The sequence below is a fragment of the Colossoma macropomum genome, unplaced genomic scaffold (assembly GCF_904425465.1).
Source record: "Colossoma macropomum unplaced genomic scaffold, Colossoma_macropomum, whole genome shotgun sequence".
NCBI lineage: Eukaryota > Metazoa > Chordata > Actinopteri > Characiformes > Serrasalmidae > Colossoma > Colossoma macropomum.
Window position 1 is genome coordinate 3869104 of NW_023494784.1, and position 23815 is coordinate 3892918.

At 39.2% G+C, this 23815-nt stretch overlaps 1 protein-coding gene across 1 annotated transcript; it reads right to left on the reverse strand.

The window, feature by feature from the left end:
* Positions 1-1530: 1530 nt before the first annotated feature.
* Positions 1531-23107, reverse strand: wdfy2 (WD repeat and FYVE domain containing 2). Its single transcript, XM_036576191.1, has 12 exons — positions 22639-23107; positions 21602-21669; positions 18170-18243; positions 16586-16640; positions 15371-15521; positions 12947-13059; positions 12105-12231; positions 8493-8598; positions 6858-6959; positions 4830-4960; positions 3539-3647; positions 1531-2381 (listed from the first exon to the last, which is right to left on the reverse strand). Exons 1-12 carry the CDS (start codon positions 22773-22775, stop codon positions 2352-2354), a joined length of 1203 nt encoding a protein of 400 aa, XP_036432084.1. The 5' UTR covers positions 22776-23107; the 3' UTR covers positions 1531-2351.
* Positions 23108-23815: the final 708 nt, after the last annotated feature.

Consider the following 23815-nt stretch of genomic DNA (forward strand, 5'->3'; position numbering starts at 1 on the left):
TGAGACATTTTATTGTTTTTTGTAAAATATTTGCCCATTTTGAATTTGATGCCAACAACACGTTCCAAAAGAGTTGGGACGGGGGCAACAAAAGGCTGTTAAATGTGTGTAATGCTAAAAATAAAAACACCTGGTGGTTAATTGGCAACAGGTCAGTAACATGATTGGGTATACAATTAGCATCTCAGAGAGGCGGAGTCTTTCTGAAGTAAAGATGGGGAGGGGTTCACCACTCTGTGAAAGACTGCACCATCAAATAGTGCAACAATTCAAGAATAACATTTCTCAACGTAAAATAGCAAAGAACTTTTGCTTTTCATCATCGATGGTACATAATAACATTAAAAGATTCAGAGAATCTGGAAAAAAACTATGTAAGGGACAAGGCAAAAACCAGTATTTGCTGGCTGTGATCTTTGGGCCTTCAGGCAGCACTGCATTAAAAGCAGACATGAGTCTGTAGTGGAAATCACTGCATGAGCTCAGAAACACATCCGAGAAAAGTTAAAACTCTAAAACTCAAAGACGAAATCATATATAAAACAGGATCCAGAAATGCTGCCACCTTCTCTGGGTCGGAGCTCATTTAAAATGGACTGAGGGGAAGTGGAAAAGTGTCCTGTGGTCCAATGAATCAACATTTGAAATTCTTTTTGAAAATCATGGACACTGTGTCCTCCGGGCTAAAGACCACTCAGCTTGTGATCAGTGCACAGTTCAAAAGCCAGTATTCATGATGGTGTAGGGGGCATTAGTGCACATAGTATGGGTGACGTGCACATCTGTGAAGGCACCATTAATGCTGAATGATATATACATGTTTTGGCAACATGTGCTGCCATCCAGACAAGGCCTTATCTGGGACGGCCTTGCTTATTTCAGCAAGACAGTGTCAAACCAAATTCTGCATGTATTACAACAGCATTGCTCTGTATTAAAAGAGACCGGGTGCTAAACTGACCTGCCCGCAGTCCAGACCTGTCAGCCACTGATGACAATTGGCACATTATGAAACGAAAAATATAACAAAGGAGACCCTGAACTGTTGAGCAGCTGTAATCCTGTATCAAACAAGAACAAGAAAGCATTTCACTTTCCAAACTACAGCAGTGTCTCAGTTCCCAGATGCTTACAGAGTGTTGTTAAAGAAGAGGTGATGAAACACAGTGGTAAACAGGCCCCCGTCCCAACTTTTTTGGAAAGTGTTGTTGGCATCAAATTCAAAATGGTATATTTTTTAAAAAAATAATAAAATTTTTCAGTTTCAACACTTGACTTGTTGGCTTTGTAGTATTTTCCTTTCCTTCCTGGTTTACTTGATTTGCACATCATTGCATCCTATTTTTATTAACATTCTTCACAGCATCCCAACATTTTTGGAAATGGGGTTGTACATGGTCCCTGACAAAATAAACATAAACTAACCTCAAGTCGTGACAATGTTCTGCTTAGCGAATTATCTTTACAGCCATGCAAATCCAGTAATTCATACCCATTTTACCAAAAGAAATCAAATTTTGCACGGTCCAGTTTAAACTGGATTTAGCTTTTACTGATCCAAACAGGTGGGCTTCACACATAAAGTGTGACCCTTTTCAATAATTATTACTACAGCTAAACAACATTCGTTTTAATTTAGTGTCAAATCGGCGATCCATGATCAACTGACAAAGTATTACATAAATTAAGTACATATGAGAAAGGCACTTCAATGTGAGCTTTGTTTTGTTCACACATGCCACATGCCTAAAAACAATACGAACAGTTTGATTTGCATGTTCACAGACAATAAACACAACACTAGTTTTTAAAGAGGGTAACAAAGTTTAGGTGTTTTTCACAGGATATGATTAAGCAGGACGTGACTGGCCCATTTTAAAGGAACAGTTCAGTCAAAAAAGCTAATGTTGTTTACAATAAATTAAAAAGAAGAACAGCCACCAATTAGTACTGTGCCAGTGATGTCATGCTAACTGCTGGCCATTAGCTTCCATTCACTGATAGCCACATTAGCGTGTTTGGTCAAGCTATTCTTTTCACATGACTGTACATGGTCCCACATGTCGCTCTCTCACACACACACACACACACACATGCACACATCCTGGGTATCTCCTGTAAGTGTCCACCCTCTGTATCAGTGCTAGACTTTTCCTTGAGTTCAGTTTGTCTTTGCAGGCTGTTTGAGCTGATCCTGTAGAGGCTTTTCATCTTCTCAGCAGACAACATCTGGGTCCATGGTGAACTCTGTGTATCTTCTCCATCCACACAGAGCTTGTGCTGAGTATTGCCATGGTGTCAGCATCCTCTGGTGTGGGATGGTCACCGCTGGCCAAGGTAATGGTCACTTTTCAGGATACCACAGGGGTCATATCCCATAACTACAGAAATACAAACACATAAAATGGAGATATTATTATTTTATTCTAATTCTGATTGCAGGAAAAAACCTCTTTGGCCTTGTTCAGACAGACAACTCAAATCTGAATTTTTGGCATTTGCAATTTGAGCTGGACAGTGTTGTTAGGTTTACTAAGATGCACCCCTATTTAGTCACAGTATGCATGCATTTGTTGTTACTATGGCAAACAGTGTGGATATGGGAGCAAATGTGGCTACAGTCTGAACATACAAATCAGATTTGATCAATTGCAACTAGAAATTTGAACAGTCAGTCTAAAAAATCAGATTAAGAAAAAACAAATCTGTTTTGCCCTGCAGTCTGAACAAAGCCTAGATGTCATAGAACGGTCTGTATGTGTGTGGCAGTATATCGTTGTCTGAAAAATAGGAGAACAAGTGGCCAACAACATCTCTGTTTATTCTGATGTTTAACTTTTCTACATCATTTGAACACAGCAGCTGCTTTTCACATTGTGTGAAAATTTCATGATGAATGGACCAATAGGAATGCTCCAAAATGAATAAAATCTCTTTAGATTACCTCTTCACTAAAAGTTAAGAAAGTTTTTGCTTTCAAATTTAACTTTTACATTAAAATTTAAGAACGCTTTTGCTTTCTCTTGTGAAGTTGATATTTTGGATATTTTTTGGACAATATGCAGTTCTGCTAGGAGTCATGATGCATTAATCTGAAGGTGGCTTCTCAACTACACTGATTTTGCAAAGTCAAAATCATTTTTAGCGACAAATATTTAAAAAAAATGTGCTAATTTTTGCCAAAATAAAAATTAAAAATGTAAAAAAAAGTGTGTATTTTTTGTGGCTTGTTTTCAATATTTTGTAGATTTTATACACTACCTGTATATTTGATGTATTTTAAAGTAATGTGGAATCAAACCAAAATAAACTGAACCAAACTGAACTGATTCATGGTAAAATCTGAGATTTCCTGATGCGCTTGAATCATTTCTAAAAGTCAATCTTAAATCAGAAAGGACCTTGTGAGTCATGTCTCTGGCCATATTAAGCACAAGTCATCATATCATTTAAAAGACAAAATTCTTGTCATGTTTTTATTGCCCCACCTCTAAAACATCAATATAATTATTGCTAGCATGTATTTCACTCCACTCACCTTGATGACCCTGTCTGCTCCAGAGGTCAGCAGCCAGCTCCTGGTCGGCTCATAGTGCATGTGCACGACGGCATGCTTGCTGTCATGAAACGTTGCGGTGGGTGCCCGTCTAACAAACGACAGAAATAAATAAATAAATAAATAAATAAATACTGTGGGAAACTCACAGCACACCAGTCCAGCTGGGAGCTGGGTTTACAGGAATCACTCTTGTGCTAAATAAATATAGAAATAAATAATCTAGAACATATTCTCTCTCCTCAGCATGTCCTCAGACATTTAAGGAAGCACATTCCCACCAGACAGAAGGAAAAAAGCACACAGGTTTTTTCCCCTTTATTTCGTTTCTAGCTTAGTTTCTCAAAGTTACATTTTCTAAAGATTTAATATTTTCAAGATTTGCTATTAAGATGAAATTCCAACTGTGTTGAAATACCAAAATTATGTAGTTTTTGTTGGATGCCCCCTCATATGTTGCATAGTAGAAAGTGGTTATTTTATTTTCATGATACAGTTATGATGCAGCTCTCTCCTGCTAGAATTCACAATGCTAAGGCTTCAACAATCCAAATATGGGAAAATCTGGCTAGTGAGCAGTGTTACTGCAGTGCTGAGAATGATCCACCACCCAAATAGTACCTGCTCTGTGAGGGTCCATGGGGGTCCTGACCACTGAAGAACAGGGTAAAAGGGGGCTAACAAAGTATCAGAGAAACAGATGGACTACAGTCTGTAACTGTAGAACTACAAAGTGCACCTATATAGTAAGTGGAGCTGATAAAATGGACAATGAGCGTAGAAACAAGGTCATAATGTTATGCCTGATCGGTGTACATTCAACTAAAGGTGCAGATCAGTGGAGACTGTTTTTAGCTAAGCTGAGTTACTTTTTGTCCATTTTTATAGATAATAGTGTGTTGTACAGTGTCAGAAACCACATGAACCAGTCCATTATAGATTACTTAACATTATAGACTACTTTGAGGCAAGTATGTTTTGATTTAGCCATGCAGTTAGCACAATGCTACATTAACTTCCATTACTTGTTAGCTCCATTAGCCTCTTAGCTTCAGTATATAACTTGGAAGCAAACTTCAGACCCCAAACATGCCTTAGCTGGTTGACTACGATTGCAATATGGGGGATAATGGCAGGAATTAGATTAAATAAAATAAAAAACTGCTTTACAGTTCAGTTAATGGATTAGCTAGCACAGGCTGTTAGCAAGCAATCAGCTTCTGTGTAGAATAAGGGTGCGTTACAGTGGGAAGCAACTGGAGGTGTAACTCACTCTTCATCAGTGATGGACTCGTGGCAGCTGTCGCAAACCCGCACCTCAAACTCGAAGCCCATGAGCGGAATGGTGGAGCGCTTGGACGAGCATTTACCGCACACGGCCTGCCCGCACTTCCTGCAGTGATGCTTTGGAAAGAAAACAACAGTCAACAATCTTTACTGATGCGCTACGGCGCTGGTGGTTTTTAAATTTACCTACAAACAATAAATCATATTGTAAATAAAGTGCAAGACAAAAGGTGCAAAGAGGAAAACATTAGAACCCCAAATGCTTATAAACAAGGACATAATGTGTAATTAGAAAATGCATCTGAATGTGGTGACGGCATTGATTTTAGAAGGTTATAAAATTCTCCAGATGTTTTCTCTCTTCCTTTTCAGCTAGCCAATAAGTTAGCCTAGCTAACTTAAAACACTGAGTATTTGTTCCGTGTTTCTCACTAAAACATAGGTTTCAGGTGAAGCCGTTTCCACTGCAATGAAGCAAAAACATACTGCAATTTCTTCAGATAGAACATTAACAGTCTCGTTGTGTTCATATGAGTACAAGCATCTACACATGTACATAAAAAACGAGCATCGTTTGCACTGCTCCAGCACAAAACTCCCATTCTGCCTGTGGCTCTGATCTAAAATGACCGCTCAGCTATTTTAGCATGAACATTAAGCAGATTGCTTCTGTTTTTATTTTAAGAAATCAGTGTTTTACTATATAATTTATGAGTTATAACTTTAAAAAAATAAGTTGTCTACCCTGCTTTCAAGTTTTACTGCTTTGGTGTTACACTGCCCCCTAGTGTGCACAAGCAGGACCTTCAGTTTTAAAAGTTATACAGTCGTGCATGTAAGTTTGGGCGCCCCTGGTCAAATTACACATTTTGCTGATTTTTTAAGTGAAAATAAGTGAACACGTCCCCTACAGAGAACACATTTCTGCACATTTTAATGCACACTTACTGTTTATTTGCTGAATTTAACATATGGGAAAAATAAGACAAAATGTGGTATGTTCAAAAGTTATGGCACATATTATTTTCTACATTTTATTTTCATCAATATGTTAAACTCAGCAGATAAACAATAACTGCATTAAAATTTGCAGAGAAATGCTATATTTAAGTTTGGTCCCTGTGTAGGATGTGACAACTTCTTTTCACAGAAAATTATCAAAGCATGTAATTTGATTGAGTGTATATAACGGTACCAATTAAACTGAAGGGGAAAATTGAGTGAATGAGATTGTATATGGCTACGTTTACACAGCAGGTAAAAGTGGCCCAAATCTGATCTTTTTCCTTCATATGTGACACAGATGTGTGTCTGTGTGGCAGGAAAAACACATTCAATCTGACAGCTTCAATTCCGATTTGAGACGTTTTCACAAATCTGATATGCATCCGATATGCGTCAGTGCGGCTCAGTCTGAACAGCCAGACTGGAATTCATGCGACTTTTATGTCAATCCAACTCAACATTCATCATGATCTGAGACTCATAAACATTTGGGCTGATGTTTCTGTACAAAAATTAGAAGAGACTCATCACAACCGCTCTGCGTTTGAAGAGATTTTGAAAGAAATGTCCGAACGCGGCCGTAAGAGAACGAGGCTGCAGCGTCAAAGAACAGTTAAAAGTCTGAAAGCAAAGTTTAAAGAATCCGAGGACGCGAACCAAAGAAGTGACCGCACCCTTTTTACGGCGAGCTCGGACACATTCTGGGTGATGAGCCCAGCTGTCAGTCAATGAAGCTTCATGATGGCTCCTGTGATGCTGGTGAAGATGAAGCTGAACCCTCTGGAAGCGACTGGCGTTCGTTGGCAGTTATGACTGTTTACATCTGGACGAGCCATGTGAAGCATTAATCTTTTGCGCGTGTGGGTCAGTTTCAGTTGATCTGTCCAGACTGATGGCGCAAGATATTGTGAACAGCCAAATAAAAAACTCGGATTTGGTGAGAAAATCAGATTTGGGCCACTTTTACCTGCTGTGTGAACGTAGCCTATGTGTGTTTTGTGGTGGTTACCTGTCGCAGGCCGATCTTTTTGCTGTCCCACATTTGTTTAAAGTTCCAGAAAAACGGCTGTTCGCACCTCTGACAGGAGTCGCTGTCCAGCCACTCTGGAGTCTGAGAGGGAGTGCCCAAAGAACACACAGCGTTTAGTGGGAAGACACACAAACACATTACAGATTAGATAACACTTACATAAAAATCTATTGTATGCATCTCCCTCTTACCCCAAATGTAGTGGATCAGCCAAGACATGTTTGATATCACAAGTCTCCTTCTTAAGTTGTACACTGGAACTAAGGGGCTAATGTAGCTAACAAGTAATTACCATCATGCAAGCCGCATCCCCAAATCACTAATAGACTTGCTTATGTGTTTTCTGACACTGTAGAACACAGTTATCTTTATTACATTCAGTTATTAATGTGTGTTTCAAGATGGCTGCTACTATTTTTAGCTACTAGTGCACACACTTAAGCATGGTGTTTCTTCAAGGGTTCTTTAGTAAAGAAAATAGAGAACCATGAACACTCAAAGAACCCTTTGCATGATGAAATCGTTCTTCAGATTTATGGAGAATGTCCTGTAGATGGTTCTATATAGAATATTTTCAAAAAGGGTGCCATATAGCACCAAAAAGGGTTCTTCTACTGTGTCAAGCTTGACATTGTAACAATAGAAGAATCCTTTTCTATAGAATCCGTGCTATATGAGACCCTAGAACCCAAAAGGTATATAGACCCATATATAATGTATTCTCGGTAACACTTTACTGTAGGGTGCTGTTTATAAGGCTACATGACACCTACGTAAGCTTGTCATGACAACTGACATAATCCTACATAAATGCTTATTTCAATAGGCGTCATCTCTCATAAAGACTGCTTTAGCAAATTTTGATCAAAACTGGCAAATGTAACCTTTATAGCGAATGACGCCTATTGGAATAAGCATTAACATTTATGTATGGTTATGTCAGTTAACATGCCAAGCTTATGTAGGTGTCATAAAGCCTTATGACCAGCACCCTACAGTAAAGTGTTACCGTATTCTCTATCAATCTGAAGAACCATTTCACCATGCAAAGAAGCCTTTAATCATGCAAAGGGTTCTTTGAGTGTTCATGGTTCTATATGGAACCATTTTCTTTGCTAAAGAACCATCTTTTTTTAAAAGTGTACTTTAGGCCATGTTTACAGATGACAGTGAATCATACGGTGTGAAGGAATGATCTGTTGCATTATGTGCTGTATGTAATATAAATTACAGTATTATGAATTATAATACATGTGTGGTCTGTGTATGTGTGCTTATGCCACCAAGAACATACTGAGCGGTTATTTCTGTCTGTCAACATGCTCTCTTTATTTGGTAATGGTCCAAGGACAGCTATATGCCTGAGACGCCTATATAAACACCACTCTTTGAATGTCTCAGTCGGTCAGCCAGTTGTGTCTGTAAATAGCCTGCAAGACTAAACATCTATCCTCCAGACTCAAGGCTGATCTCCTGTTTCTAAATGGTGTATATAAACTTCTATTACTTGTTAGCTACATTATCTTTGTAGCCCCACTGCAAAACTAAGACTACATTTGGGGTAAGAGGGTAAAACTGTGAAGTTGCAGATTAATTCGTCGTGTTCTCTCTCACCTCTTGACGTGTAACGTCCATGTTCCAGACGACGATTCCTCCATCAGAGCCGCAGGAGATGAGCTGGCGAGTGTGGGGAGCGTAGCACAGTCCCTGCACCTTCTCACTGCACACACAGTATTAATACGCTGACTTAAATTATGCAATTATACAAGCACTATGGTCCTCAGTGACCAGCTGACATACAGTTCAAAGCACAACAATCCATAAGCCTAAATATATTATTTACAGGCATACTGTCTGATTTATGCTCCAGGATCTAAAAGGGCCTTTATATCCTACATTTCCCATTTTCGTCCCCTAAGGTAAGCACAGCGTTTTTGTTGGCATATGCACTAAAGAACAGTCATAATTCATTTTTACATGACTGTTCTCCAACCACTCTATCTCCTCAGATCAAACAGGCTGTTTTTGTAACTGTGCCTTTAAGCCTGATGCATGTAAATGAGCTCTGTTCAGATTGGCTGCCCTGTGTTGTGCCTCATTCAAAATGCAGTCTGGGCTGAAACGCTACTTGTAACTTCAGTATGAGTGGGCGGGGTTAAACTGCTGTAGGCTGAATAGGCGGATACGTGCAATTATGTTATTATTCGTGACATCACAGAAACAGCTGATTCAAAACAGGCAGCTTAGTTTTCATATATGGAGTGTATGGACTGAGAAGTGAGTGATACAATTTGACTTTAACAAAGTTTAACATACTACATCAAACTCTTATTTGGGTTTTCAATTAAATGGGCCCTTCAATTAGGCCAAAGTATTGGACCATAAAACTGTAAAATGCCATTTTCAAGGTATCTAGAGGTTTGGAAAACACAGAGGAAGACAAGATTACAAGAATAATTTACAAATGCTTGTGATAATTTGTGTGGCAAAACACAAATTTAGATCATAGATGCACCACAGCTGTACCTATAATAGGTTAAACCAAGGTGGGGTTGATTAAACAACAAAGTGCAGTATCTCCTTAAAGTTTGTTCAGAAACATTAGATTGAACTGATCTTTTATTAAGGCTAAAGACCTGTGTTTTTGTTTTTAACAAAAAAATATGCATTTACTGAGTTAATTGTGGTGCTTTGGCGCCTCCTGGTGGTGTCTCACATTGATCATCTTAAAAACTGATCCTAGCCAAACTGACATCTGAACAGGCCTGACATCAGTGGGTTATTTAATACAGTAGGTCTAAACCTGGAGGTCTCAAGATCATTTTGGAGAACGGTGGGATGGTTGGTAAAAAAAAATAAAATAAAAAAAAAGTCTAGCATCATTCTTTAGTTTGCATTATGCCCATGTTAGGAACTCCAAGTCTAGGCTGGAGAAAAATGATGGGATTATGGCTGTCGTGCCCGGTGGTAAACAAGAAGGTACCAAAAATTAACTAACCAACAGTTTAAATTTGATTTCCTCCTTCTTTTAACGCAGCATTTATACTGTGTGTAAACGCTGCAGTTCTGTCCATCAGACTGAAGGATTTTCTGTAATGAAAGGCTCGTCTTATGTGCTGTGATATATTATTTTTGACCGCAAATTAACCTCCAAAAGAAAACTGTTTTATCCAAAATACGCTATATATCTCACTTCAATCTTAGTACTTTTTTGTAGAAAAAAAAAGTTAAATGACTGAAGTGAGATGTTGTGAAGGGGACAATCAACAGTGAACATGGCAGGTGAATGAAACGTTAGGAGTGAATAACTCTAAAGTATTATAATATGGAGGCCTTCCTGACTCTAAACAGTGGTTCACTGGTGGTTTTTTGGATAGAAAATAAAATGGTGCTGTAATTGATTGACTTCATATCTTAGTCACTAAATAAAAAAAATAATAATACTGTGTTTATTTTAGTATGTCACACTTTAACATGAAGATCACGCCACAACTTTTAAAAAGTCGCAGTAGAATTATATCATGGTGCCTCCATTGATTCCCACCCCACTACAAAGCTGTCCCTAATGTGCTAAACCCCTTAACCCCAACCAGCAAACCAGCACATCACCTCTACCACACAGACCCTGTTCTATAAGCTCTCATGAAAGATCCAGGGAGTTTATCCAGTGCAGTTGTGTCACGTTACTGGTGTGACAAAAAGTCAGCCAGACTGTCATATGAGTAAACAGCGGATGCTAGTTTCTATTTTGGTGTGTGAGAACTAAAAACATTACTGTTGACTAATACGCTCTTATATATACACATAACATGCTTTCTGACTGACTATAAAGGGTCCATATCCTACATTCTATGCATTATAGTTTTCACTAATGCTATTTCAAAAACATAGTTTATTTGTAGATGACCTTTTTTTCCAACCTCTCCTTAGTATTAAACAGGCTGTTTTTGTTACTGCGCCTTTAAAACCAATATATGTAAATGACCTCTGTTCTTATTGGCTGCAATATATTGTGCACTCGTGTCAAAAAGCAGTCTAGGCTGAACCACTCTTTATAACTACAGTGTGAGTTGCCAGGGCTAATCTGCTGTAGTCAGAACAGCTGAATATATGTAAATATGTTACATAAATATATGTAAATATGAATTTAAAAAAAGGCTGTTTTGCCCATTTTTGCACAATGTTTACATACTACATCAAACTTATGTCTAAAAAGTGACAAATTCAGTTTTCTGTATTAAAAAAGCTCCTTTAAAGCATCAGTCAAGTTGTGTAGGGACCATTTAACTAAAACAGGTGGAGCTGCAGTTTCACAGTAAAAAACTGTTTAAAAAAACAAAACAGTAAGTATTAAGAACTTAGATCTTTACAAGAATTATGAATTATGTTATGACCTATTTAAGCCCAAGGCATTAACTGAGAAGCTAAATATACAAATATACAAAATCCTCATTTATAGGGTGCTGTCTATTGACAGGTGTCTGTCCCAAACCCTAATCCCTAAACTTACACTTGTGAAAATAATACTCACATTTTTTAAGATCTTTTTGAGTTCTTTCAAAAGATTTACATTTATGATGAGTTTAATTTTGAAATAAAAATGCTGTCCCACGTTTTCATGTCACTACTGAAACACAGAGTTTTAGTATGTGGGCGGAGCCTTATTTTAGCCACGGCCCCTGCATTATAGAGTAAGAAGTGAGGCTGCATCCCTGTCCCTCACAGACACATGGTGAGGAGTTAAATCTTGAAGTAAATGTGTCCCAAATTCTGAAAATCAGTGTGGAACATCAAGAATTGTCAGCACATGTTTTCAGCAATTAAGTAAACCTTTTTTGGTGTTTAATGAACATATAATGATTCTGTGTGTGTACAGCTGTTCAAAGCTCTGTTCGCTAATCATGTACAGGCCAGAAATTTTGAGTTCTGCTCAAAATTGTCACTACTGAAACAGTCACTACTGAAACATTTGGCAAATCTTCCATAGTGCTCTGCTTGTTCTGGTAGTGACAAAACAGAATGTTCCAACTTTTGTTTGATATAATAAACAAACTTAAGGTATAAAGTCACTCAAATCAAAAGGATTTTAGTCTGAATTCCAAGTCAGTAAAAACTGAAATGGGTTTTCAACTCTAACTTTGAACCAATTTGGTTGAAAGATCCAAATATGAACACATTTTTTGCCCAATCATGTAAGCCTTCAGCATGTGTATATGTAAATCTTACTTGTGTCCCTGCAGTTCAATGGCTGTGCCTTTCCGGCCCCCGATGTCCCACATAATTATGGAATGATCTGAGCTTCCAGAAAATAACACCCTCTGTACTGGATCCCAGCACAAAGCTGTTACACTACCTACAACACGAACACATTTACAATATCATTAAAAAACACAGAGAAACAACATCACTACAAAGGAAAACATTAGTATTTATACATGCACTGTTTACATATACAGTTGGATGCAAGTGTTTTAACACCCCCAGTCAGACGACAAGTTTTGTTCATTTTCTAAGTCCAACCCAAATGTTAAGAAGAGCCATTTTGTCGCTTTAACAGAAAAATCAAACCACCTTGGGAGCCACAACATTTTATGCCCATTTTACCATCTTGGCTGTAAATATGTCTCAGTATGTGCTGATGTACTAGTATAGGCTAAAAATATAATGTAAATAAAACGCAAACTTACTTTGCTCTGCTTTAAGCTTTTGCTCAACTAAAGCTGCTTTTCTCGCATCTCCAGCAGGAAACATTTCCCCAAAAGTGGAATAGGTTTTTGTAAAATGTCTCTCAACGTTCGACTTTTTATGAGTCTGAAGTCGCTTCTCATTCAAACAAACTTAATTAAGACATTTTTATGTTAATTTTAGCACATATATTCTATTTATTGTTTTTAATATGTTACCATATCACAAAACATAAAATGTGCCAATGTGTTCTCTGTAGAGGATGTTAATTATTTTCACTTAAAAAAAAAAACTAAAATCAACAAAATGTCATTTAACCAGGGGCGCTCAAACTCTTGCACATGACTGCATTTCTTTGCTAGTGCCTGCCTGTGAATGTGTACCTGTGTGGCCTTTGAAAGTGGTGACCAGACTGCAGCTGTCTTGTTCCAGTTTCAGGATGGTCACCTGACCAGAGTGGTCACCCACAAAAGCGTGTCTGGTCTCCACATCAAATCTGACAGGCGGCTTGTCAAAGAAAACCACGACATAGACACCACTGGGCCAGTAGAGTTTCAATGTGTGTGCCGTTAGTACACAAGTCACTTTAGTGTTCGTCAGTTAGAGAAGAACCTTCTGTGAATCCACACCAGCAGGATCTAACACACTAAGCTGGGAACCCACATGTGCTTTTAACAGCAGTTTGGAAAGAAAAATCAAAATCATTATTTAAAACTTGCTCTTCATACCAAGAAAGACACTTTGATGAACATGAAGCTGAGTGCTGAAGATAAATATACTAAATGTAAACCTTTACAGGGATTTTTTTGCTTACACTGCAAAGTAACAGAGAAAATCAAACATTAATCCTAAAATTTGAAAAGAAGGAAAGATGTTTTTAGGGCTGTGGAATATGACTATATTTATCATTGGCATATCGTATTTGAACACTGAACAACTGCATGTTTCATTACAAAGAGAGCACTATTAGTCGTGTGTCGCTGGAGATCCATTCTGAGAATTCGGTAGCGGCCTTTTAAACTTGTTTAAATCTGCTGCCACAGGAGTTATGTTTTGTGTGCATGTTCACGTTGACCACAGTGAAAAGTATCAGCATGTAGAACTGGAGCTCTCTGTGAGCTACGTTTGCTATCACTGTTTATACAGCAGTTAGTTCCGGCCACGCAAGCTGATTGGTTGAGAAGCGATCTAACTGTGCTGATATTTCACCATAACATCACGGTTTTTCACGAACACTATCACCCAGCTGAGACGACGTTGCTAAGCAATGACTTTGACAGCTGCAGGAGATGCTGAAGACATTTGAACGTTTTTACTTCTCACTTTGCCACAAACAGAAAATGGATGCTTTTAAGATCAAATTTGACCTACAGCTGATTTGGTCAGACTCTGAAGATGAGATTCGCCAGACAAAATGGGCTGTAAGATGCTTTACAGACTGGCTGGAACAAAACAACATTAATACTGATTTGGTCAGACTCTGAAGATCAGACTACACGTTTGGCGAATGGTCTTGGGTTCATTTCTGGCTGATTCCAGGTTGTTTAGGTTATTCTGTCACAGCTGCCGACTGAAAAGCTGCTCAGTGGTGATGACAGTTTGGGAATTTAGTGCAAGGAGCTGGAGAACGAGCTGCCGGCTGTGCAGCGAGTGGGCGGAGCTCGTTACTCTGACGTAGCAACAAGCTGCTCGTTAAGGAACTATAATTTGGTGAAGGAACTGAGAACATTAAAACATATTAAACGCCGCGTTCACGGCCCAGTTTATTAATTTATTAATTTATTTATTTAACTGTTGTATACAAGCAATAGACCACGAGAGGGAGTGTGTTATCGCCAATAACATCATGGCTGTGATGATCTACGGCGATCAAATCACAGCTGTGATGTTATTTCACGATAACACACTCCCTCTCGGGTTCTATTTCTAAAGCCGAAATCCAGAGCAACTGGTGGAAAACCCCTTGTTTTTTTTTAACATGTAAAAAAAGCCATGTGACATGGCTTTGGAACTCTTATCCAGCAGTCTGAAGCTTCTCCAGCAGGGGGTGCTATTAGAACACAAGTATTTGTCATTTAGAGAAGAAACAGCAGTGAATCCACATAGATGCATGTGTTTGCAGTAACATCTTTCAAAACCAGAGGTAAAGAAGTTTATTATCAAAAGATATTGAGTTACTCAGTATTATTTATGTGATTTCTGTTAAAGAATAGCATTAAATCTGTTACTGTCACTGTACTGACCATATTAAATGCAGCTGCAGAAGACAGTGTTCGTGTCTCACTGTTGATCTGCTGCTGCTCAAACTGTTTGAATTTTCATTACCATTCAGATTATTTGTAAAGTGTTAGATTTTGACACCTCATTGTAGACCTGTTTAATCTTTAGCTTTTTTAGCCTTTTCCTCTTTTGACCATTTCCGTAGCAGGAATTTTGGTGCATCCCTATTATTTATAGTTTTAATAACATTTTAATAATACAGTATTTAATTCAAGATACAAGGTTCAAGAGTTTTACTGTCATACACACAGTAAAACAGGTGTTTACACCGCAGAATGAAATTCTTTGCTAGTCCTCTGTTCACAAAGAAAAAAAACAAATGAGGTAGACAAATGAGTAGACTTAGTATTATAAATTGGTAAATAAATGTGGCAATATTTTTTGTCAAAGCTCAGAAAAGAACTAAACACTGTGATGCATATTGGATCATAAAAACGGCTTGAAGTATTGTGATATTTTTCCCACATTGCCCACCCCTGAATGTTCCCGCATTTTGGCAGGCAGTCTGTGTCTGTTAAAAAGGATACTGAAGTCCAGACACCCACGCAGTGGTTCTGTAGGTGCCAAGCTGCTGACCGCTCTCTGAGCAGTGCCAGGTAAAGCTCTTATCCTGTCCTGTGCTCAGAACCCACTCCATCTCCAACACAAATAACACCACAGTCACACCACCCTGATGAGCTACACACACACACAAAACACAAACAAAAACAATTTAGCATAAAGAGACACAAATCACGCACACTCAAAAAATACAGACCGAATGGTATAAAGCTGAGAAATATGGCCTGTAAAATGTTACCCCAAAGTGTTTTTCTATATTCATTATAGTCATTTCAGTCCCCGAAGTTCTAGATATTAACCAGGTTAATGTGAGGTACAAACTCTAAAGTGCTAGATAATTATTTTGGGTGATGTCGAAACAGTTTAACTAGATTTCACTAAAATGAAGCTGATAAAGGACTGAAAAGACTAATAGGTATTAAGATAATAATAACCGTTTGTGTTACTGCTACTGAGTGCCGATTGGTCGGCGTTACTGCTACTGAGTTCTGATTGGTTGGCGTTACTGCTACTGAGTGTTGATTGGTCGGCGTTACTGCTACTGAGTGTTGACTGGTCGGCGTTACTGCTACTGAGTGTTGACTGGCCGGCGTTACTGCTACTGAGTGTTGACTGGCCGGCGTTACTGCTACTGAGTGTTGACTGGCCGGCGTTACTGCTACTGAGTTCTGATTGGTTGGCGTTACTGCTACTGGGTTCTGATTGGTTGGCTTTACTGCTACTGAGTGCTGACTGGTTGGTGAGCTGATCAGCTCAGTGGCTGAGTGGAGCAGTTTGCCCTCACTGACATCAATCATGAACATACACAAGGCTCCGTAATAAACTCCAATAAGTTTGTTCAAAAATATAACAGCAGTGTTTTTAGTGTTTTATTCTGTTCTGTTTTCTGGAAACAAATTAATTATATATAAAATGTATATAAAAATGTTTAAGCATTTACAAACTATGATTTTGCTCAAATGCTCCCCATTAACCCATTTATTCTGGAGTCACTCGGGAGCATTTGACAAACCCGAAAGACATTACTGAGCAGCAGTTCTCTCTACAAAATTTCTGAGTGCTGCTAATGCTGGATCAGCAGAAAGAGAAGAGCATCATTTCATAAAAAAGACCTCAAATGTGCATCACTGACACCGAGTAAATGTGTGAGTTTTTTGTTAGATACTATGAACCAAACTCACCCTGATAGGAGCGAGCCGGAGTCATTTTATTGTAGTCTTCTGACAGGATGAACTCCTGAAAACACAGGAAACATATCACACACACACACACACGCACACACACGCACACACGCACACACACGCACATACACGCACATACACACACACGCACACATACACACACTGTATGTGCTAGTTTTGGGAAAGAATGCGTTGCAGTAGTTACACTGAGTTATATATTGTTAATGGTTACTCTTTGGATTGGTTTGTTTTGGCATGAATTTATAGTTAAAGCTGTTTGCAAATGTTGGCCCAGGTCTGCCCTGGGAACGCCTCAGATTTTACACAGAGCACATAAATATACCTGTGTTGTTTGCTTTAGCAAAGCACTAAAAACTCAAGCAGGTTGGGGCCTGAGGTAATTGTTTGAGGAGCAAAGACATGTTTGGTGCCTGAAGTTTGCTTCTTTGTTTTAGCACTGGAGCTACAAGGCTAATGTAGCTAACGTAATGGAAGCTTACAGCCACCAGGTTAGCATAGGCAGCATACCTAAATCTTCACATATGCTTGGGCCAAACAGTGTAAAGTTGTTTAAAAAAAAGAAATCAAAAAACAAACAAATAAACAAAAAAACACACGCATAACAACAACAACGACAACAACAAAGGTACTGGCTAAATTCAGCCTACAATTTCTCTGATATTACCGTTTTTAGCCATGCTAGCATACGCATAGCTTTTTATTGAAAAGAGTGTGTCATACAGTGGCTGTGACCAACATGGATGCATACGTGCATTTAGAGCACTTTTAAGAACATCAGCTATTTTGTCTCTTAGAGTCCAAATCGTAAATCGTAAAAATAGCATCGCAATTCATTACAACAACTGAATATATGCAGTGCATTATGTAAAGGACAGAAGAACGTTACGCTAACAGAGGCCGCTGAGCTGAAAACAAAACTTAGCATTCTCTCTTGACTCAAAAAAAACTGCAACTCTGCACAGTTAAAATCAAAGACCCCAACACGTTTACTGCCTCCTGCTCATCATACAGCAAAAACACTGAGTGCTAACTGAAGAAAAGTCCATCCACAGACCAGGAATTAAAAGTGTTCTCTAGACAAGCTTTCACATTTTCCTCGTCGCCTGCATTCTTCAAAAGGCCCATGTCTATGGCAATGAATAAGATGCTAATTTCAGCCTCGCAAGCTTAGTTTATGTGACTGTCGCAGGCTGATAATAAGAAAATGTCCAAATTCTTTTATTAATTCATGTGTTTTTACAGCTATTAAGTAAACTATACAGTCCACCATTATATAGCACAGGACTACTGAGGGAGTAGGGATCTATTTCAGTTACAGTCATTGTCAGAAACCGCATAAGTCCCTTTAGGATTACTTAAAGGACTTATTAGCACAATGCTAACAGGCAGCGTATGAGTTTCCATTACTTGTTAGCTACATTAGCCTTGTAGCTCCAGTGCAAAACTTTCAGAAACAAATTTCAGACATCAAACTTGAATTTATTATCATGAACTGTAGCCGTTCTTTGGTTGAACAAGTGCTTTAAGTTTAGGTCTGATGGGCGAGTCTCTGAGTGAACTTACAGAGACGACTCCGTTGTCCATCCCGACAGAAAGCCTCCTGGTCTCAGGGTTAAAAGACATACACGAGCAGGGAGCTGCAACAGAACCAAAGAACATGAGTGGTAAAAACGAACAGAGCAGGAATCATGCAGCCACTGGCAAGCGCTGTACATTACAGGTGTAACGATACTGATGTTCTTTTTTTTTTATTTGAGGGTCCCATTTTGTAGGGCAAGATTTCAACCACTACCCCTTGTAACTCAGTTAGGGTGACACTCGAAAACAAGGGGTAGGGGTAAAAAGAAGAAATGGGATTGGGCCTAATAGGCTGCACCCAGACGCCTAGCTTATATCACTGAGAGACAGAAAAATAAGAGATGCCCAGAAGAAGCGTGGCTGTACAGATTTACATTTCCATACACTACACATTTTCTCAATTTCGTAACTGTATTGAAATTATTGGTGTGAGTGTACAGATGCATGAGCACTTGCACACACCCAGGCACACCCTTTACTGGTAGTAAGTGGACTGTTTTGTAGCATTTCACAATCACAAACAAGTGGCCTGTCAGCAGGACCTGTGAGAGAGGAAGGAGTGCACATGGCTGAACGGCAAAAGTGATGAAAACAGCAGTTTTCTGCCTGGAAGGGTCAAACGAGCCTGAACACGTGCACCGCCTCACTCACTGCTGGGTGAAGGACTGGAGCATGCACTCTCTTCTACACAGCGCACTAATCTACAGCAGTCCTGCTGCCAACATGACACATTTGTACTGTCTTGTGTTGTGTGACTCAGAGGCCAACTATTAAAAAAGAAAAGAAAGAAATTCCTACATCAACTGAACAATCAGATATGGATCACTAGCTGAAGGTTGAAGGAACACTACCATTTCCAACCTAACTGCTACCGCAGCTGTAGCATACGGTCAATTACCACAGACAATAATTTCAACATATTTCCCTGAAAAAAAGAAGAGAAACCTGTTGACTCAAATTACACTCATATAGAAACCAAGTGGGAATTGCTGAATTTTATTCAAAGAACAGTTTGGTGAGCAAATTTTGCTTCTTTACTTTAGAACTCGAGCTACAAGGCTAATACTGCTAACAAACACTTGAACTCAATAGCCACCCAAATAGCCCAAACTCGTTTCTGTACAGATATATGACCAAAACTTCCCTCAACCCACTCAAACCGCATCCAGCTCTTTGTTAAGGTTGTGCAGACTTGCCAACATGGTTCAGAGCACAGCACGACTTACTGTGAGCTATAAAAGTGAACAGAACTTCACTGCAGCCATTTCAGACGACAACAGGGCCACAAGGCATGACTGATCATGGATCAGATTCCTCCAGATTTCTGATAAGCATTGTCACGAATACGGTCTCTAGATCAGCATTTCTACTCCTGATGTGGTTTGTGAATACAGATCCTGTTGTCTAAAGCGGCTGCCAACAACTCAACAGCCACCCAAATAACCCAAACTCGTTTCTGTACAAATATATGGCCAAAACTTCTCTCAACCCACTCAAACCGCATCCAGCTCTTTGTTAAGGTTGTGCAGACTTGCCAACATGGTTCAGAGCACAGCACGACTTACTGTGAGCTATAAAGGTGAACAGAACTTCACAAAACAGTACAAAGTGCAAAAATCCACAAATGAAATTCAGTAACAGCCTCTATTATAAAGGTATTTCTGTACTTTTCTAAGTATACAAAGTACAAAGTTTTTGTCCTCGGTAACTGACCAGACACAACACATGCTGCAGAATGAAAAACACTGGAATATTCCCTTAACAGTCATTTATTGCATGCAGCTAGCATAAGAAGATGGTCTGCACCTGACTGGTCAGCTGACTTAGAGATTTATCCTTGTGTTGTAGCAGTAAGAATGATAACTCTGAGTCACACAACACCGTGCAGACGGGTCATGTTTCAGTCTGAAATATTTCCATACACAGCTCAGCATAGATCAATATCAGGTGATGCGTCTCCACATTCTCTGCAGGTCTACACCACAATCAGTCAAAAACACTGTTAAAACAGTAGAACAAAATACAAGATAATACACAATATATTCCTGTTTTTATTCTAAACTGCGCATGCTCAGTTAAGGGGGAATTCCACTGGTCATTCAACATATATGCATAATTAAATGTTGAGATGTAAACAAAGTAATTTTGAGTGGTTTCACGAGAAACGCTGTTCTAGAGAAACACAGAATTGTTTACAGTGAATGTCTGAAGTGTTTAATCCCTTATAGAAAGTTACTACATGATATCATTATGAACATGCTGCTTCATGTCAGGGACATTGTTTTAAGATAGTTTTGAGAAGATTCTGAGTCTAACACAGATATTTAAAAACCCATTTATGGTGGAGGAGCACATGTAAAGTGTTGTAAGGCAAAACAGGCCCCAAAGAAAAAATACTTTTTTCAGAATTACCACATCAATGTTCCCTATAAAACCTCAGATAACGTACAGGTTCACTGGTGGTTTTGGTTACCACAGCCGTTGGTTCCCATCACCACCACTGTAAAGAGTCTCTACAGAGAATAATTTCACATCAAACCACTCTGAATGACTTTGTTTACATCTCAACCACTGAATTATGCAGAAATTGTGAAAAATTTGTGGAAAATGTAGTAGTAAAATACAGTAATCTGACCTACAGCAGCGTGAGCTGTCTATGACTGCATTTACATGCACTTAATAATCCAATAGCTGCAGAAAATCAGATTTTGTCAGAAATCCGATCAACGTGTTTACATGCACTTGGGTGATCAGATAATGGGAAACTCTGGGTCTACATGAATCAGAGAGTAATCAGATTTCTGCTTTACAAATCAGCCAATAAACTCACAGAAGAAGACGTAACAAAAAACCCAAACTTCATGCTGCGGCTTTTTTTTAAAAACATTGCACCACTTTAGCTGAAAATATGAACACACATCATCTAGAAGATGAAGAATATTTAAATGCTTCATTTCGTCAAAAATGTATTTGGTTTCAGTGTCACTCCAAAAGTGTTTTGCTGCGTATCGTGGTGACGCTGCTCTCTTATTTCCGGTACCACAGTCTGTTCCGCACATGCGCAGACTGAGAAAATCCAAAATCCGAAATAAATCAGAGTAAGAGTTTACATGCACTGAGAAATCGGATTACTGAGCTAAAATCCAGCTCTCTTTATCTGATTTCTTAACCGGATTTCTAGATCGGAGTCTGGTGTTTACATGACCATTTGAATAATCAGATAACTGCAGAAATCCGATAATGATCGGAATATTGAGTGCATGTAAACACACTCTATGAAATTAGAAGAAAAAGGGCATCACTGCATCTTTTTACACTGAGCCAAGTTGCACTATATAACCAGAGTTGACGAGTACAGTACTAGTGGCCTACTCGTTATTTTAAGTGTCAGCAGCAGGTCAGGATAGGCAAACTCACCCGGCATTGTGTGGTAGATGCTGGGCCAGTACTGTCCACTGTCTCTCTTCAGCCATACACGGACCGTCCTGAGAAAGACAGGCACCATTCACTACATGTGCATCTATCAATGCTTATGTACAGTAATAACCACAACATATTCATCATTTTATAATATAATCCGGACTGTAATAGTGTTGTAGTAGCATAACAGGTGATTGGCATTCCTTAAGGCTGTTTCAAGGCATTTCAACGTGTGCAATGTCACATTTCAACCAGCAGGCGGCGATCTCACAAGCAGCCTGCGTTTTGAAATGTTACAGTTTATACTGCAGTAGCCTTCAGGTTTTTCCTAAGGGTTCTTTAGTAAAGGCAACGGTTCTACTTAGCACCAATTCATGCTGAAATGGTTCTTCAGATTGATGGAGAACGTGTTGTATATGGTTCTGTAAGGAGCCTTTATTGAAAATGGCTCTATATAGTACCGAAAAAGGTTCTTCTACTGCTACAAGCTTAACACTATCACAACAGCAGACATGTAGAACCATTTACAGCACACTCTCCATCAATATGATGAACCATTTGACCATGCAAAGGGCCCATTTAAGCATGCAAATGCCCCCAGCTCTACACAGAACCATCCCCTTTACTAAAAGAACCATATCTGTTAAGACTGCATACCCTATAACCCACAGGCTTGCGGCTGAACCATGAGCTAACTATGCAAACAAACACCTCCAGCCTGTCAGATGACCAGCCTATTGCGCCAAGGCTGCTGTAAAAATGCAGGTTAAAGGGCTCTAAAGCTCATAAGCGGGCACGAACGGGTTAACCAAAGGAGATTTGCGGGATTTGCAATCGTGTACCAGGTTATAGAGCCCGGCTGAAGCTCCCTACAAGACTACTGGACATATAATGCATGCAGAAAATGATTTCATGACCTAGTGCACCACACAGTGGTTTGACATCCCCCCCGGCTGAACGCAGAGCCCCCTCGCCTTCTCTTTCAGCCGCAGCTCACAGTTTACAGCATATCATGACCACCCACGCCTTTCTACCTGTCCTGGGAGACGCTGATCACCCCGTCCTCCTTCGGTATGATCACGGCCGTGTTCACCACGTCCTGAAGGGCTTCGATCTTGCTGAGCAGGACGGGCTTGCGGGCTTGGGGACGAGGGCTGATGTCAGCCGCCATGGCGCAGTGAGAGAGAGCTCCCTTAGCCTCGTCTCCGTTGTTTTCCGTACCATAACACCGCCAGCCCCGCTCCTGTCCGGCGCCTCTCCCCCGGCTGGAGGCTGCGAGCGCTTATGAAGGCTGACCGCGGCGGAGCTGTGACAGTCGGTCGGTCCGGAGAGGCGGCTCAGCTGCACTTCCTTCCCGGCTGTAGCCCGTCTCAGTCAGTCTCCGCTCAAAAACACGGACAGAGAAGCTACAGGGCCGATTTGGTTATCTAGAACATGTGAACGCTGAAAAAAAGAAAAACAACGCGGCTCACTCATGAAATAGATATAACCGGAAGTGGGGCGTCATCATGTGAGACGGTTCGTTGACCCCCAAAATGCGAACATAAGCAGTTAGACTGAGCTGCGCTGCTGTGTGCTCGTTTTTTGTTTATTCTTTTTTGTTTGTTTGGTAAATAAAGGTACATAGTGGCGCATATTATTTTATTATTTCACGGCAGATTTTTTTTGCGTAAAAATAAATCATTTACATATTATTTAAACACATTTTTTATTTAACTTTTATTTGACTTTTAATTTTTATATAATTTATTTATTTGTTAAATTAAGGCAGCCCATAAAATAGGTTAGATATTCTTTTGTGAACAAAATACAGCGTTTATTTATTTATTTAAGCATTTTTTATTAAACTAAAGCTCCATGGGTTGCACATTATTATTATTATTATTATTATTATTATATTATTTTATTTTTATTTTACTTTTTTATATTTTATATTTCTTTTCCAGTATGTTAAACTATGTTAAATTGTGCGTTAAAATGTGCAGGAGTGTGCTCCCTGTAGAGGATGTGTTCACTTATTTTCACTTAGACAACCGATAAAACGTAACTTTTGCCTACGACTGTGTGTGTGCCATAATGAGAATTCAGTAGTATTAGAGAGCTGCAGTAAAGATTCAACATTTAAAAGGAAACAGATGGGAGGAAGCTGTGAGTGGCATCAGTAGTTACAGCTGCACTTGATAATTAAAGACATTTAAGAGCAGAACACTC